At 41.2% G+C, this 14883-nt stretch overlaps 1 protein-coding gene across 1 annotated transcript in view; it reads left to right on the top strand.

Moving 5' to 3' along the window:
* The window catches only part of LOC124788631, a 234130-nt gene extending 223214 nt beyond the window's left edge, over positions 1–10916 (top strand). Inside the window, exon 6 of the mRNA XM_047255902.1 lies at positions 9511–10916. Within this exon, the coding sequence (XP_047111858.1) occupies positions 9511–9664 (154 nt within the window). The 3' untranslated portion in view covers positions 9665–10916. The remainder of the gene's footprint in view (positions 1–9510) is intronic.
* The last annotated feature ends 3967 nt before the right edge of the window (positions 10917–14883 follow it).

Genomic DNA, 14883 nt, shown 5'->3' with positions numbered 1-14883 from the left:
GGACAATTTTGCCGAACGATTAATTTTTTCAGATGAATCAACGTTTCACATTTCTGGTAAAGTTAATCGGCATAACGTACGAATTTGGGCGAGTGAAACTCCGAGGGACGTTATTCAACATGAAAGAGACTCACCAAAGGTTAACGTCTTTTGTGCAATTTCGGTAAACAAAGTTTATGGACCTTTCTTTTTCATGGAGAAAACTATCACAGGAACCATTTACCTGGACATGTTAGAAAACTGGCTATTTCCTCAACTTCAGGAAGATTCAAATCACTTCATCTTCATGCAAGATGGCGCCCCACCACACTTCTCTGAACCTGTACGACGGTACCTAAATAACACCATTCCAGGACGGTGGATTGGAAGAGCAGGAGCACAAGATCAATGTCATCGTCTGTGGCCTCCCAGGTCACCAGACCTTACTCCCTGCGATTTTTATTTGTGGGGGTACATAAAGGACTGTGTTTATGTCCCACCTATGCCCGCTACTCTTCAAGAGGTACGACATCGAATTGTTGCGGCCGTGAATTCGGTAACTAAAGACCAGTTGCGTCGTGTGTGGCAAGAAATGAGATACCGGTTTGATATTTGTCGTGTAACAAATGGTGCTCATATTGAGGTACAGTTTTGATATTTGTTGTGTAACATTTGGTACTCATATTGAGTGAAGGACCGTTGGAATTGTGTTTCTATCATTTGTAGTTTTTGAGAAATAAATGTTTGAAATCTGCTCTTTCTTTTTGAAACGCCCTGTATAAATTAGCAGTCAGAGTAACAGTAGCATCGTGCTAGATTCGTATCGTCTCATTACAGTTCTTCCTCAAGCTCGGCGTGATTTGAGAGCAATCTGAGACAGATCTCTGATGCAGAGTGATATCAGGCTTCTGCTTGAATGGCTGTTCACTCGAAGTGATACCACACTTCTCTCTAATTGGTTGCACGTGACAGACGCACAAACTAGTGCGGTCGCTGCTAGCGACGTGTGTTGAAGACTGCTGAAGTACTGCTGCGCGTCCTTCGCCTTGCTGTTTAGGCCGTCCGCTCGTCTGTCGTGGCTGAAGGGTGGACTAGACGGCAGTGTTTGTGGCGTGGGTCACAATTTCAGATCAGACTGCTCCAAAAAGATGATTTCCACCCACCCCATCCCCTCCCACAATGCTTAACAAATCATGGATAAAAATGACCATGGTTGTTTTTTAAAAAAAATCAGCTTTACTCCTTTAAATACAAAACATTTTCATTACATTTTACCTACAGTTGTGATATTGAAGTCTGAGCGTAAAATAGTTCTGCTCACACTTCTAACTATTGTCTTTGCCTTGTAGCTGCCCTAGAAAATAACATAACAAAGATAATCTCTAATCAAAGTCCTACCTAGACGCGATTTTAGCTCTTAATGTATGTGTAGATATAGATATGTGTAGATATGGAGAACACCCTTTCATGAAGCAGTGCTTCCTCTCGAATAATGTAAGTTATGTTTAAAATTACAATACCGGTTCACTTTGATCTCTGTAAACAAACAAAATTTACTAACTAAATGTCCTGCTATTTTGCTTCGTTTCTCTCGTGACACTCATATAAATGCGAATCTTTATTATTTTAGGAAAGTAATGTTATAAGGTAATCGTTATTTAATGAAAGAGCCTTGGTTTATAATTTGGCCATGATAAGATCACCAAAAAATACGATTTCGATGCAATATTATTTCAGACTTTCGTCAAATATTTCCACAAATATACGTAAACACAACTGCACCTGAACTGTCGTATGTTTAGCAAGAAATTGTTGGCGATGACATCCATACAGCGAGAAGCTATACCGAATCAAGTTAAGACCAGTCCTATTTTGTAGCCCATGCCTTTGTTTGACCGGAGCAAGAGACTACAGGAAGAAGCAGAATCTGGCTGTCATTAAGTCGAAGGTGTAACTCATCTCAGAGATGTTCCATGCCGTTGAGGTTGCAACGCTGATCAAGACAGTCAATTTCTGGAATGTTACTAACCACAAACCATTACTACACAGATGCTGCTTTATGACAGGGTCCACTGTCATGCCAGTACAAACTAACCAAATTACTCCTCTACGAACAGAAATCGATAGATGTGATGGTCATCGTGGCTCAGTTCGAAGCGGGACTCATCATTGAAGACAACCTTACTCCATTAATTGAGATTCCAGACCGAAGACGTCTCTGGAGACATCGCGGACAGAGTTTGGATTCTCACGTGAGTGTCGCCCATCATACGGTCCGACAACTAGGAGCGACGGTCTGGGGTAATACTTCTTTTCATTGCAGGAGCCCTTTGGTTGCCATCCGAGTCACCCTTACCACATCGGAACATCGACGATTTTCTACTCCCCCTTTTGTTGCCCTTCATGGAAAATCATCCTGGGCTCATATTTCATTTAAGATAATGCCCGCCCACACATGGCAATAGTCTCTACTGCTTGTATCCGTCCTTGCCAAACGCTGCCTTGGCCAGAAATATGGCTGGATCTCACCCAGTTGAGACAGTTTGAAGCACTGTGGGGATGGCCCGCCAACGAGCTCGGGATTTTGACAAACTAACGCGCCCATTGGACGTAATTTGGCACAATATCCCTCAGGAGGACATCCAACAACTCCATTACTCAGTGTCAAGCCGAATAACTTCTTGCATAAGGACCAGAGGTGGACCAACGAGTTACTGACTTTGTGAAACTCTTTCTCTTCAATACATCATAGAATTCTTCTGAATTCGTAATCATTTGTTTGTCTGTAAATGTATATCACATCTACCGATTTTCGTTCCATTCGGATAATTCCTTTTTGGTGCGCGTTTTTTCCCTTAGAGTGTATATTCATATCCTTCCACATATAAAGTTTTATTAAGCGCAGTAATGGACTCACCGAATCCACGAGAAACATTCGCGTACCATAACACCACCTTCCCCGTGCTTCACTGCTGGCGCTACTTATGATGACAGATAACGCTTTCCAGGCATTCGCCAAGTCCAAATCCTTCCATCGGATAGCCACAGTGATTCATCACCCTAAATCACTCGTTGTCAGTTATCCACTATCCAGTGGCGTCGCTCTTTTATTTACACCACCTACATTGTCGCTTAGAATTGACTACTGACGTCTGTCTTATGAGGAGCTATCCGAACATTGTACCTCATTGTTTTCAACTGGTTACGCACAGCCATACTAGCTGTACTACTAACAGGACTTTCTAACTCACGAATGGTACGTTCCGGTGATTTTATGCGATTATTTACAACCAATCTCCACAAAACTCGACGGTGGTTGTTTCTTCACGTTTCCACTTCACTCACATCACCTACAGTCGACTTTGCCGGCTTTAGAACGGTTGAAATGTCTCTAATGTACTTGTTGCTCAGTTGACGTCCGATGACTATTCCACGTTCGAAGTCACCCAGACCCATTCTGTTGTTACTGATTCTCTACTGACAACATAAATACTCTCCGCTTTCTTTTTCACTGGTAGATCCGCCTGTCAAGATATACAGTGGTCAGTCCCACATTACTTAGTGTGTCTGGATGGTTTTCATCAGGTATTGCATTTCCAACTTCTAAGCAGAGTGGTCAGTCATTGGTTACTTCGCGTATTATGAATGTGTCGCAAAGACGTCTCCTGTGTAAGAATTTGTCATATTTTTTTGACGACAGTACCACAAAATTTCAAATATTAGTTCAAGTTTTTTATCATATTTCCACACAAAGAACATAGCATCCGATGGAATCCTCTCGACAGTGACAGTGTTGTCTTGAAGACAACTTTTCAGCAAGTTTCCTAATTGTTATCCTCAGATGGAGACTTAAACTGATAACCTGCCAAGACTTCATCAATAAAATTCGGCCAGAAACCGGTAAAGGCACACATATCGCCTTATATTGGCTTTTATTTAAGCAACACAACTTTCCAAATGGAAGTGAATCTCACGCTGCTTAAAATCATTAAAAATTAGCACCAAATGATTTATAATTTATTATATTTTGAGTCGAGTAATTGAGCTTGATTTCGGTTCGGAAGCTTTACTTCTCAAGAGGCCCAATTTTTGCTCTTCGAGGTACTGTGGTATTATGTATAAATATATAAAAATATTCCCAAGAACTGAATTTTCGAGCGCAAGGAGAGTGGAAGGTAATGGAGGCAAAGTAAAAGTGACTTCTTACGGTAAACTGGAGATTCAGTTCAAATACCGATTTAACACTATTTTTCATTTCTCTATATAGATTTATTAGCATATGAGCATAATCGTTTGTAACCCGTCAATGGCAGTTGGTAATCACAGTAAATGAAATTCACCTCTGCCACAATGCTGTTTCTTGATGGTTTCCACTTTCAAATGACTAATTTCCCACACTCGTAGATTTGAGTCTGAGCAAGTGTTGTTTGCTTATGCCAATTTATGCTGGGGTCGTTAGCCGACCTATGTGTCATAATTTGTCACATAGCAGTAATTTTCTACTGGTAAATGTCTGAAGATGGGGAGTTAGTGCTCCAAAACTGATTACCTGTAAGAAAGAACGTTGTTTCAGGGAATAATTTCATTTATAGTCTTTATTTATTGGTAAGTTTATTGTTTGAACTGGACTGTTTTTGCTGTCGTCGAAACACGCTCCTGAAGACTGGATGCAGTAAACGTCATTTCGGCGTCTTAACTGTAATACTACAATCTACATCCGTTTGAAAGCATCATATTTTGTCAGAACTCTTCAACGTACCCCTTTCACTTTCGTACAAGGATGCGCTCTAGATAAATACTTTCAGAAAATACTTCCTAACACTTAAATTTATATTTGTTTATAGAAAATTTCTCTTTCTCAAAAAAATTTTTCTTGCTTTTGTTAGCCGGTATTTTATATCTTATCTGCTTCGGCGAATGTTATATCTCTGCCCAAAAAGTAGAGCTCGGCTACTACTGTCAGTGTCTCGTTCCCTCATCGCATCGCCTGTTTTAATTGAAGTACATTCCTTGGCCGTTATTTCACTTTTGATAATATCTGTCTTACATCTTTCCAAGACACTATCCATTCTGATCAACCGATCTTCCGAAGCCCAATTTCGCAAGGCTTGTAATTCTTTCCCCTGAACTAAAGTCCCTTTGCAATTCTTACCTAATTTCCTTTATTTTCCGTTAACTGTGCAAATACAAAAGCATCTGGAATAAGCTACAAATATGAATCACTCCCTTTTCAACTACTTACATCTTTTCATGCCCTTTTATTGTAATAACTGAGGTGTCGTTTCTGTAGACTATATAGGTAATCTTTCGCTCCGTAAATTTTATCTGTGCTACCTTGAGAATTCCAAAGAGTGTATTACAGTATTTTGCATGAATGGCACATTGTACCAGTGGTTCGGAAGTTTTCACACCTGCCAGTAAATGCCTTCTTACAAACGAGAGCTAATTAAAGTATATGTTACACTCTCCAGCCGCATTAATGTGATGACCTATAAAAAGCCTGAATTACCACCTTCTACAGCGCTGACTGCCGTTAGACATGTAGGAGGAGAGTCATTAAGGTTCTGGAAGGTACAGGCAGGAATGTGGGACCATGCCGACTCCAGCGCCGTGGCCACTTGCGGTAGCTTTCTCGGCTGAGGATCCATGGCGCGAACAGACCGAACGAGGTGTTTCCACATGTTCTCGATTCGCTTTAAATCCTGGGAATATGATGGCCAGAGGAGTTCTGTAAACTCTTCCTGGTCGTCTTCGAACCATGCATTTACACTACGAGCTGTGTAACACGTTGCATTGTCCTGCTGGTAGGTGCGACTGTACCGAGGAAGAATAAATTGCACGGAGGGCTCTATACGATCCCAATGACAGTTGCATACTTTTGTTGAACAGCTGTGACGTCCAGAGTGACGATATTACTCAGGGAACGCCACGAAAACATTCCCCAGACCATACCTCTCCCTCTTCCAGCTGGCCGATTGTTGCAGGATGTTTGGTTTCATACTTTTCACGCTGATGGTGCATAAAACGTGATTCATCTGGAAAGACCACGTGTCGCCGTTCAGTGGACGTCTAACCGCGGTTTGGGCGTGCAAATTCCAGCTTTCGTCTCCGATGAGCAGGAGGCTGCACCCGGTGCATGAATCCGGCGCCTGCTACGTAGACCCATACGCAGCAACGTTCGCTGAACGGTCTTTGAGGAGACACTGTTTGAAGCCTCTTGGTTCATCTGGAGGGGCAATTGCTCAACAGCTGCACCTCTGTTCGACCTTACATCTCCGCACCCGTCCTTCGCCCCTGTCATCTATAGCCCGTGGGGCACTGCAGTTGCAATGGCGCCAGTTTTGGATGGCACCATTTTGCCATGCACTGTATAATTTAACCACGGCTGCACGCATTAAGAACTTAGTGGCTCAAAATCCGATAAGGCCTTTCTGGACCGTCAGATCAGTTTCTGATTTGCAACAACGACGGCACTGTTTACCGTGCTCCCCGGACACGTTTTATATATCCTCCATTGTTAGTTTTGTCACCTGCCGTCTGTGAGTGATTATTACACACTGACGTCGAACACTCTGGTCTTAAACCCCTCCTCTTCCTCTCCAGGTGGTAGCCTAATTAAAGAATTACCGTATTGCTAATGGTTTGACTTTAATTTGTGTAAGGTATCGAATCCGAAGTGAAAGTATTACCCGGAAGAAGTCAGGTGCTATCAACTTCATAACTTGGTCGTAATTGTGCGATTTATTTCGCGCAGTAACCACCAGCAGGAATCAAAAAAATGTACAAAATAATACAGAAACTAGCTAGTGAAATTCCGATCCGAAATGCTGAATTAATTTTGACTCCGTGTAGAAATTACTGTAAATGAACGGTCGCTGCAAAGTATTTATATCATACAATCTATTTACACACATAAGAGATGCAGTAATTGCTGTCCCTGTCCGTGTTGTAGTATCCCTCTTCGATGTTGCATATTCAACGACTTGTCCTCGGACAGAATGCTGATCATTATTTTGAAGTGAGTGTATCGCAGGTTATAACACCACACTAAGATATAAAGCGTTTGTTTGGCTGACTGTCTTGGTGGCTTCGTTGTCTTCTTTAGGAGCATATTGTCCTCAGTCTGGTCTAGCTCGTACACACGTTGTTTAGTTATATCCGACTGCATCATACCATGTGTTTCGAAAGCATTGTTTTCTTTGCTACATTATATCGTATTTTAAATATCACCCGTCGTCTTCTGCATGGAATATGCTCTCAAAAATGTTCAAATGTGTGTAAATTTCTAAGGGACCAAACTGCTGAGGTCATCGGTCTCTAGCTTTACACACCACTTAAACTAACTTATGTTAAGAACAACACACACACCCATGTCCGAGGGAGGACTCGAACCTCCGGCGGGAGGGGCCGCGCAGTCCGTGACATGGTGCCTAGACCGCTCGGCCACTCCTAGCGGCAACATGTTTTGAAACATAGGCTGTAATGAACATTAAAAACCTCCGTTTTCTAAATAAAAAAACGCCTTTTCTTGGTGTAGTGTATTTTATTTGTTCCAGACGCGTCCCCCCCCCCCCCCCCTTTTACTTTAAGGGGGGTAGGACGTCAAACGGGCCGACTTGGAGCAGGAGAGGCACCAAAGGACATTTTAATTTCCACTGTCTATTTTGTTATGTTTTTGCACTTCCACTGCTATGAGTGTGAATCCTGCATCCTACCTGGTCATGCTGACAAAGTTTTATGAATTTATTTGTAAAAGTATAGACAGTGGAAATTAAAATGTCCTGTGGTGCCCCTCCTGCTCCAAGTCGGCCCGTTTGACGTCCTACCCCTGTTAAGCAATTTTCAGTGTAATCTAGCATGACACAGTTTTGTTTTGAGACATGATATTTGTAGATCGTAAAATAGTTCACGTTTTGCTTTTTTGGGTAAATAAGTGATTACTTATAGTTATTTGAATTTTTGGCTGACATCTGCGTTTCCCCTCATCTGTTCAAATGCTAGAGGTCGCACTTCACTTACTAAAGTAAGCACGTTTTCATGTTACGAACTTTTTTCATCACAATTTACACTTTCTTTGCGCTAATTGCTGTAGAAAACTGCTAGTCTTCGGCCGTTAGTGTAGATATTTCACCGAAAACGGTGAGATATAAAAATTCATGTGTGAAATTATTACACTACTGGCCATTAAAATTGCTACACCACGAAGATGACGTGCTACAGACGTGAAATTTAACCGACAAGAAGAAGATGCTGTAATATGCAAAATAGCTTTTCAGAGCATTCACACAAGGTTGGCGCCTGTGGCGACACCTACAAAGTGCTGACATGAGCAATGTTTCCAACCGATTTCTCATACACAAACAGCAGTTGACCGGCATTGCCTGGTGAAACGTTGTTGTGATGCCTCGTGTAAGGAGGATAAAAGCATACCATCACGTTTCCGACTTTGATAAAGGTCGGATTGTAGCCTATCGCGATTGCTGTTTATCGTATCGCGACATTACTGCTCGCGTTGGTCGAGATCCAATGACTGTTAGCAGAATATGGAATCGAATGGGTTCAGGAAGGTAATACGGAAAGCCGTGCTGGATCCCAACGGCCTCGTGTTACTAGCAGTCGAGATGACAGGCATCTTATCCGCATGGCTGTAACGGATCGTGCAGCCACGTCTCGAACACTGAGTCAACAGATGGGGACATTTGGAAGACAACAACCATCTGCACGAACAGTTCGACGACGTTTGCAGCAGCATGGACCATCAGCTCGGAGACCATCGCTGCGGTTACCCTTGACGGTTCATCACAGACAGGAGCGCCTGCGATGGTGTACTCAATGACGAACCTGGGTGCACGAATGGCAAAACGTGTTTTTTTCGGATGAATCCAGGTTCTGTTTACAGTATCATGATGGTCGCATCCGTGTTTGGCGACATCGCGGTGAACGCACATTGGAAGCGTGTATTCGTCGTCGCCATACTGGCGAATCACCCGGAGTCATGGTATGGGGTGCCGTTGGTTACACGTCTCGGTCACCTCTTGTTTGCATTGACAGCACTTTGAACAGTGGACGTTACATTTCAGATGTGTTACGCCCTGTGCTTCAGTGGTGGTCGAGCAACTGGCGCGTCACAATACGTCAGTCACTACCCTTGATGAACTGTGGTATAGTGTTGAAGCTGCATAGACACGCCATACGAGTTCTGTTTGAGTCAATGCCCAGGCGTATCAAGGCCGTTATTACGGCCAGAGGTGGTTGTTCTGGTTACTGATTTCTCAGGATCTGTGCACCCAAATTGCGTGAAAATGTAATCACATGTCAGTTCTAGTATAATATATTTGTCCAACGAATAACCGTTTATCATCTGCTTTTCATCTTGGTGTAGCAATTTTAATGGTCAGTAGTGTAACTCATATGGACATAGTTTTTGTATGAACGTTTCCTTTTGTGAACGAGGTATCGATACTCGCTGGCATAGTAGGATTCTGAATGTGTGAAGCGGTTGAAGTGACAGTGCGGTCTTGTGTGTTCCAGGCTGCGCAAGTCCCTGGAGACGAACAAAGTCTGGACGGCGGAGAGGCTGCGCAAGGAGGTGGAACGGCGCAAGAAGCGGCGCAAGAAGTACCGGTGCACGTGGCTCAAGGTGCCTTACCCCGTGCCGGAGGACTGCGAGTGCGCCTGCTCATGAGACCGGCTCAACGCTCCACGCGGCGCAATAACTTTTTTTTCTGTGATATCGGCAGCGCTGGTCCAGACTATGTGCTCTAGCTACGCTGTCTCGCCGAGGCGGCCACAGGACAATCAAGGCACGGCTTCGTAGGGAACGCACGTGCGTGTGACAGTGCCACGGTGACTTCTAGTGCCCTTACTTACGGTGTACTCAAAATCAGTTAACAGTGGAGTTAAACTCTGCATAAGGTCCGGCAGTGTGTGTTGGTCGGCAAATGGGTGCGATCAGTAGCTGGCTTGCGTGCAAGTTGCACAAGGGAATGGTCTGCAGCTGTGTGAAATACTCTAGTGATGTGGTAGGCAAAAATGATCTCACTTCGAAACTGTACATCTGGTTTTGAACACTGAGTTTCGTATCAGCTAAATGCTTTTAAAAGTCGGATTCTAAACATGTCTCGAAATACGTCGTGAATTAATTAATATTCAAAAAAGTCTGCTAAGAGCGCCACGGCCCTTATGCTTCACTACCTTTAATTCTGAATGATGTTTTCGTAAAAAACTGACTACATGAGCATTAAGAAAGGTATATAATTATTGCCGAGAAGAGCAGAAAACTTATAGACCACGTCTGCCTCCACAACACAGCACTCTGTGTCTTTATCAGTACGACTGATGGTGGTTCTCAAATGTTCCTATAATTTCTTCTAGGTTTATGTAAAACTGTATATTATATAATCATGACAAACTGCTAATAGGACAATGCACGTCGATGTTTTCGGAGCATGAATATCAGCAAGAAATAGGAGTTAAAGAAAATTATAATTTATCTTGGGGCAACACATGTGAATATAGATGATAATGTACTGTGTTGAACTTAGAAACCTGAATGGAAGATTGAATAAGCTCGTCGCCTCCGTGCTTTGCAGTTTTATGCTGAATACTAACAATAATTTACTTGAAAATGTGCTAGCTGTCTCCAAATCAGTACACCCATAACAACGATTCCTGCTGCGTATATACATATACATATATAGTTTCTAACGCATTATATTTTATTGCGTTTCACCTTATATTAATAACATTTGTTTTAAAGGAAGCCGAATGAACAAGCTCATTGCCACATTTTTACAAAGATCTGTATAGACATGCAAATCAAATTCCCAGCTAAGAAACTGCATTGCAGTTTGTTCTTTGACAGCTTATAATCTGATTTCTTCAGTCCAGTTAACAGGAAGAAGAAAGTCGTAGCAATTACTATTCGGGGGGGGGGGGGGGGGGAGGGATTAATTCTAAACAAAACTCATTCAATGTAAAATTTTAGAATGGGTTATCGCTTTTGGTAGAAGCGTTTACATATAGTTTTGTATTTTGGCCAGAGCCTACAAATCATTCGTATATTGTCAACAGATTATATATGTATATATCATCGAGTGAAATGTTAGATCATGGTCGTTCGAGCCACTGAGCTACTCATGCCACTCAAGATTGTTTCATGCTTATCAGGTTCAGGGGCTTTTGTCGCATCACTAAAGGATACAGACAAACAAAGAATTCTTCGTCAATAACTTGCGCTTTCATGTACAGGAGCGTAAGTTCTCCAATCATATGGTTTTTGTGCTTTCAATCTGTGGGTAGAATGTTACAGGTTAGACATGAGTTCCATCATTGTAATTTATACCTGTTAAAAAGGCACGAGCTCATTCTTCAGTTCATTCAACCAAACTTATGTGAGAAGGTATTCCTCTAAATGTTAAATTAAAATAGCGTAGCCAAGGATAAACCATTTTATTGTCATCGTGCATTCTATATTTTATCATCAACCTAGGTTTAATGATATGTGAAAGATGCTAATTGTGTATAAATTTTAATCAATAAATATTAAATATATATGTCTACTTTTATGACTTCCTATAGACAGCATTATTAACCAGAAGGTAAGCTGGAGGACATCCTGTGAAACGACGGAGGACATATATTCCGAGAAACAGTATTGATAACGTTATCAGAGTAACAGATTTAAATTGGACATACACGTCGGACGCAGACAAGGAAAATGACGTTACCAACGAGTGACATTAAGATATTGTGAAAAGCGAAAGAATAGGTAACTAAATTGAAAATTACATCCTTCGCGTTGTGAAGAAGGCGTATATGAGGGTGCATTTAGCTGATTTAGTGCCTGTGGAAATTAAATGCAAGGTATGCAAAATGTTTCTACACCGAGCGGACAGCACAATTATCATGAATAGCCACTCAATTAACAGACATGGAAAAGCTTGAAGTAAGACTCGACAGCTTATGCACCAATTACCTCTACTATAAAAACATCTGCTTTTCACACTTGTTACCAACTCTCATACCTTCAAAATTGCGCTTGACTACTGCACACAATAGAAACTCGTCACACTGAACCAAACACCCCAGAAATTCATTATCTAAGTGTCGTCTAACCATAGGGAAGTCGCAGAACATTTGGTGGTCTCAGTATGTAAGTCAGATGGAGAATACAAAACTTATACTTAATCTAAACAAATGAGCAACTGACGAGCACTAATACAGAGAAAAGCTCTGAAAATTATAGAAAACTAAAATAAAATGACTCCCTCCAAACTCTGTGAGACTTGCATTTACTTGGATGGCTAAGGAAACATAAATGAATAAGACTCCCACATCTGGGCCTGTTTTTGAGATACCGCGAAAAGCCTTCTGCTGAACTTATGGGACTGTTAGACCCTCCAGACCCACTCCCTTTCGGTGAGAAATCGAATAATTTCCAGTCCCAACAAAATGTGATAAGCTCAGGCGACTAATTATCACTTACTCCTACCAAAGCTGAAACAAAATCGCAAAGCGATATGTGACAGTCATGTTATTATATCTACATCAACATCTACATCTATCAGTTATTCTTGAGGAAATTTAGGGTTAGTTTAACAGGCCATAGAAACTGCGTACTTCAGAAAACTAGGTTAGGCAATCTTTCCCTGGAACACTGCTGGCCACTGTTTCCGTTACTGAAAGCGTCTGCATTAGCTTTTCGTCCAAGTCTAGCATCACGCCTACTAAAATCCCCAAACATGTGTAGAAGACCTAATGCCGTCATCTGACGTTCTTCGTTATCATGACGTGGTAAAATATATATAAAAATATAACATCTTTGTGCACCACTGTTCTTAGGTACGTGATCGTAACTCATGCGGAAATGTGCATACGGTCTGTGCCCACCTTCCCCCCCCCGCAAATCATAGATGTAGTACCGACGATACCAGTGGCAAAGAATCGCTTGTGCCCCTAAATGAATATGCCCTGAATGTATAGTGATGGTATGTGTAGATAACTTGACATTTACTCGTGAAGTAAATAACATGGTTTGAACCTTGCTATTGGCTGACGATTTTCTTCGTTTTACCCTTCAAGGAATATGGGCTTGTCAGCAATACCCACCTATTTATTCTGGTAATTTAACGTTTCTTAGTCACATCTTTTCTTATCACTCAAAGCCATTTGTATTATATTAACAGAATCTTCCGTCGGTTCTTGGTAGAGCAACATTATAATAAATGAAAAGCACCAGTTTGCTTTTGTTCTACAATATTACTTTTATTGCTAACCGGTTTTCGGCTTACAAGGCCACCTTCAGACATTTACTGAGTATTATCACCAAAGAAGTTAAATGTTAGCAGACAACATTGGAAGAGAATTAACACATCTAGACTGAAGTAGAAACATACAGAAAGTAACAATCTTTGCAATGAAATGGTAAAAACTGAATAGTACATAAATAACAATGGAGTTGACAGGAAAACATTTAGCACAAAACGGGAATATCATGCCTACATAACAGTTTCTATTAAACAAAACTAATAAAATAAGATAAAATTAGTACTAGACAAGGCTGCATCACGAGGTATTAAAACATGGAGAGTGGTACACAATCGATTAAAAAAGGAGAGACAGTTTTCAACGTAAATACAGAATATACAAGGAACTTAAGCAATATCAATCAGATAAACAGAAATTAATAAATGCAGGAAAATGGAGGTGTCTGAGGGAACCTACAGTTTGAGAGTGTGGTGGTACTGCATTTTAACATTAACATTATAATCAAAGCAGTGGCTGTGTACCAGTTTTCATCAAATAAATGAGCAAAGTAAAATATGAACAGTATTTGATGAGACAACTACAAGGGGAGTTAAACTTGGACAGTAATACAAGTTAATAGGAAATCCTTAACTATTGAAACTACAGCCTATGTGGAATACAAAGACAACTGCAACAAATAAAACAACTTAATGAATACAGGAAAATGGGAATATGTAGGAAGAGAGAGTGTGCGAAGTAATGAACAACAAAGATGATTATATGAAGTTTAGGAGAGGGGAAGTGTTGAGTTGTATTAATTTTTTATAACAACCTGCACACATTTTTCAGTGTTATTGAGAACTTCTGCACAGGTTCACCGTGTTTACCACCTCAGATTTGACCATTTTTAAATTGTGAAGTCACTTTTCTACCATACCCCACCTTGTCATAGATTTTTTAATTATAAGCATCCACCACAAATGGCAAAAAAGTCCTCCGATCATTATGGTGGTTATTCACAAAGTAGCTTAGCATCTCACCTATCGTTTGACACAGGCATTATGCTGTTCTGTTAACCAGTGCATGTAATTAGCTTGTTCTCAGCTTGTCAATATATAACAAATGAAGTAACTGCTTCAGCATTTCTGACATAAAACTGGTGCCTTAGTCCGTGACTATCGTCTCCTGAACACTGAACTTTAATAACCAGTTTTTTACCTTTACACAATGCAACCATCTCAACCCATAGGTTTTGAATAGCAGTCATTACAACATACTAAAATTTGTGCAACTGAGGCTGATTCTTCAAAATATCATTCGTTTCAAGTCATACGCATTCCAGTGCCGTTACTCTTTACTCCACCTCAAACATCGCTTAGCACTGACTACATAAATGTATGGCGTATGAAGAGCTGCTCGAACATTCTGTCCAATTATTTTTCAATCAATATGCAGAGTCTTTGTGTTAACTAGAGTGCCGGAAGCACTGTAAAACTCTCGAGTGGTTCCTTCCACTGATTTAATGCGATTTCTTACAATCGTACCCCCCAATGCTCGGTGGTCCCTGTCCTTCTATACACGACATCTGCCGCGTCTTGGTTTGTCTGTGGTTACTACTTTGTGTTTTCACTTCACAGTCACACCACTAACAGCTTT

The sequence above is a fragment of the Schistocerca piceifrons genome, chromosome 3, assembly GCF_021461385.2.
Source record: "Schistocerca piceifrons isolate TAMUIC-IGC-003096 chromosome 3, iqSchPice1.1, whole genome shotgun sequence".
In the NCBI taxonomy this organism is placed as follows: Eukaryota; Metazoa; Arthropoda; class Insecta; order Orthoptera; family Acrididae; genus Schistocerca; species Schistocerca piceifrons.
The sequence above is the reverse complement of the archived record's forward strand: the minus strand, read 5'-3'. Positions and strand labels throughout refer to the sequence as shown.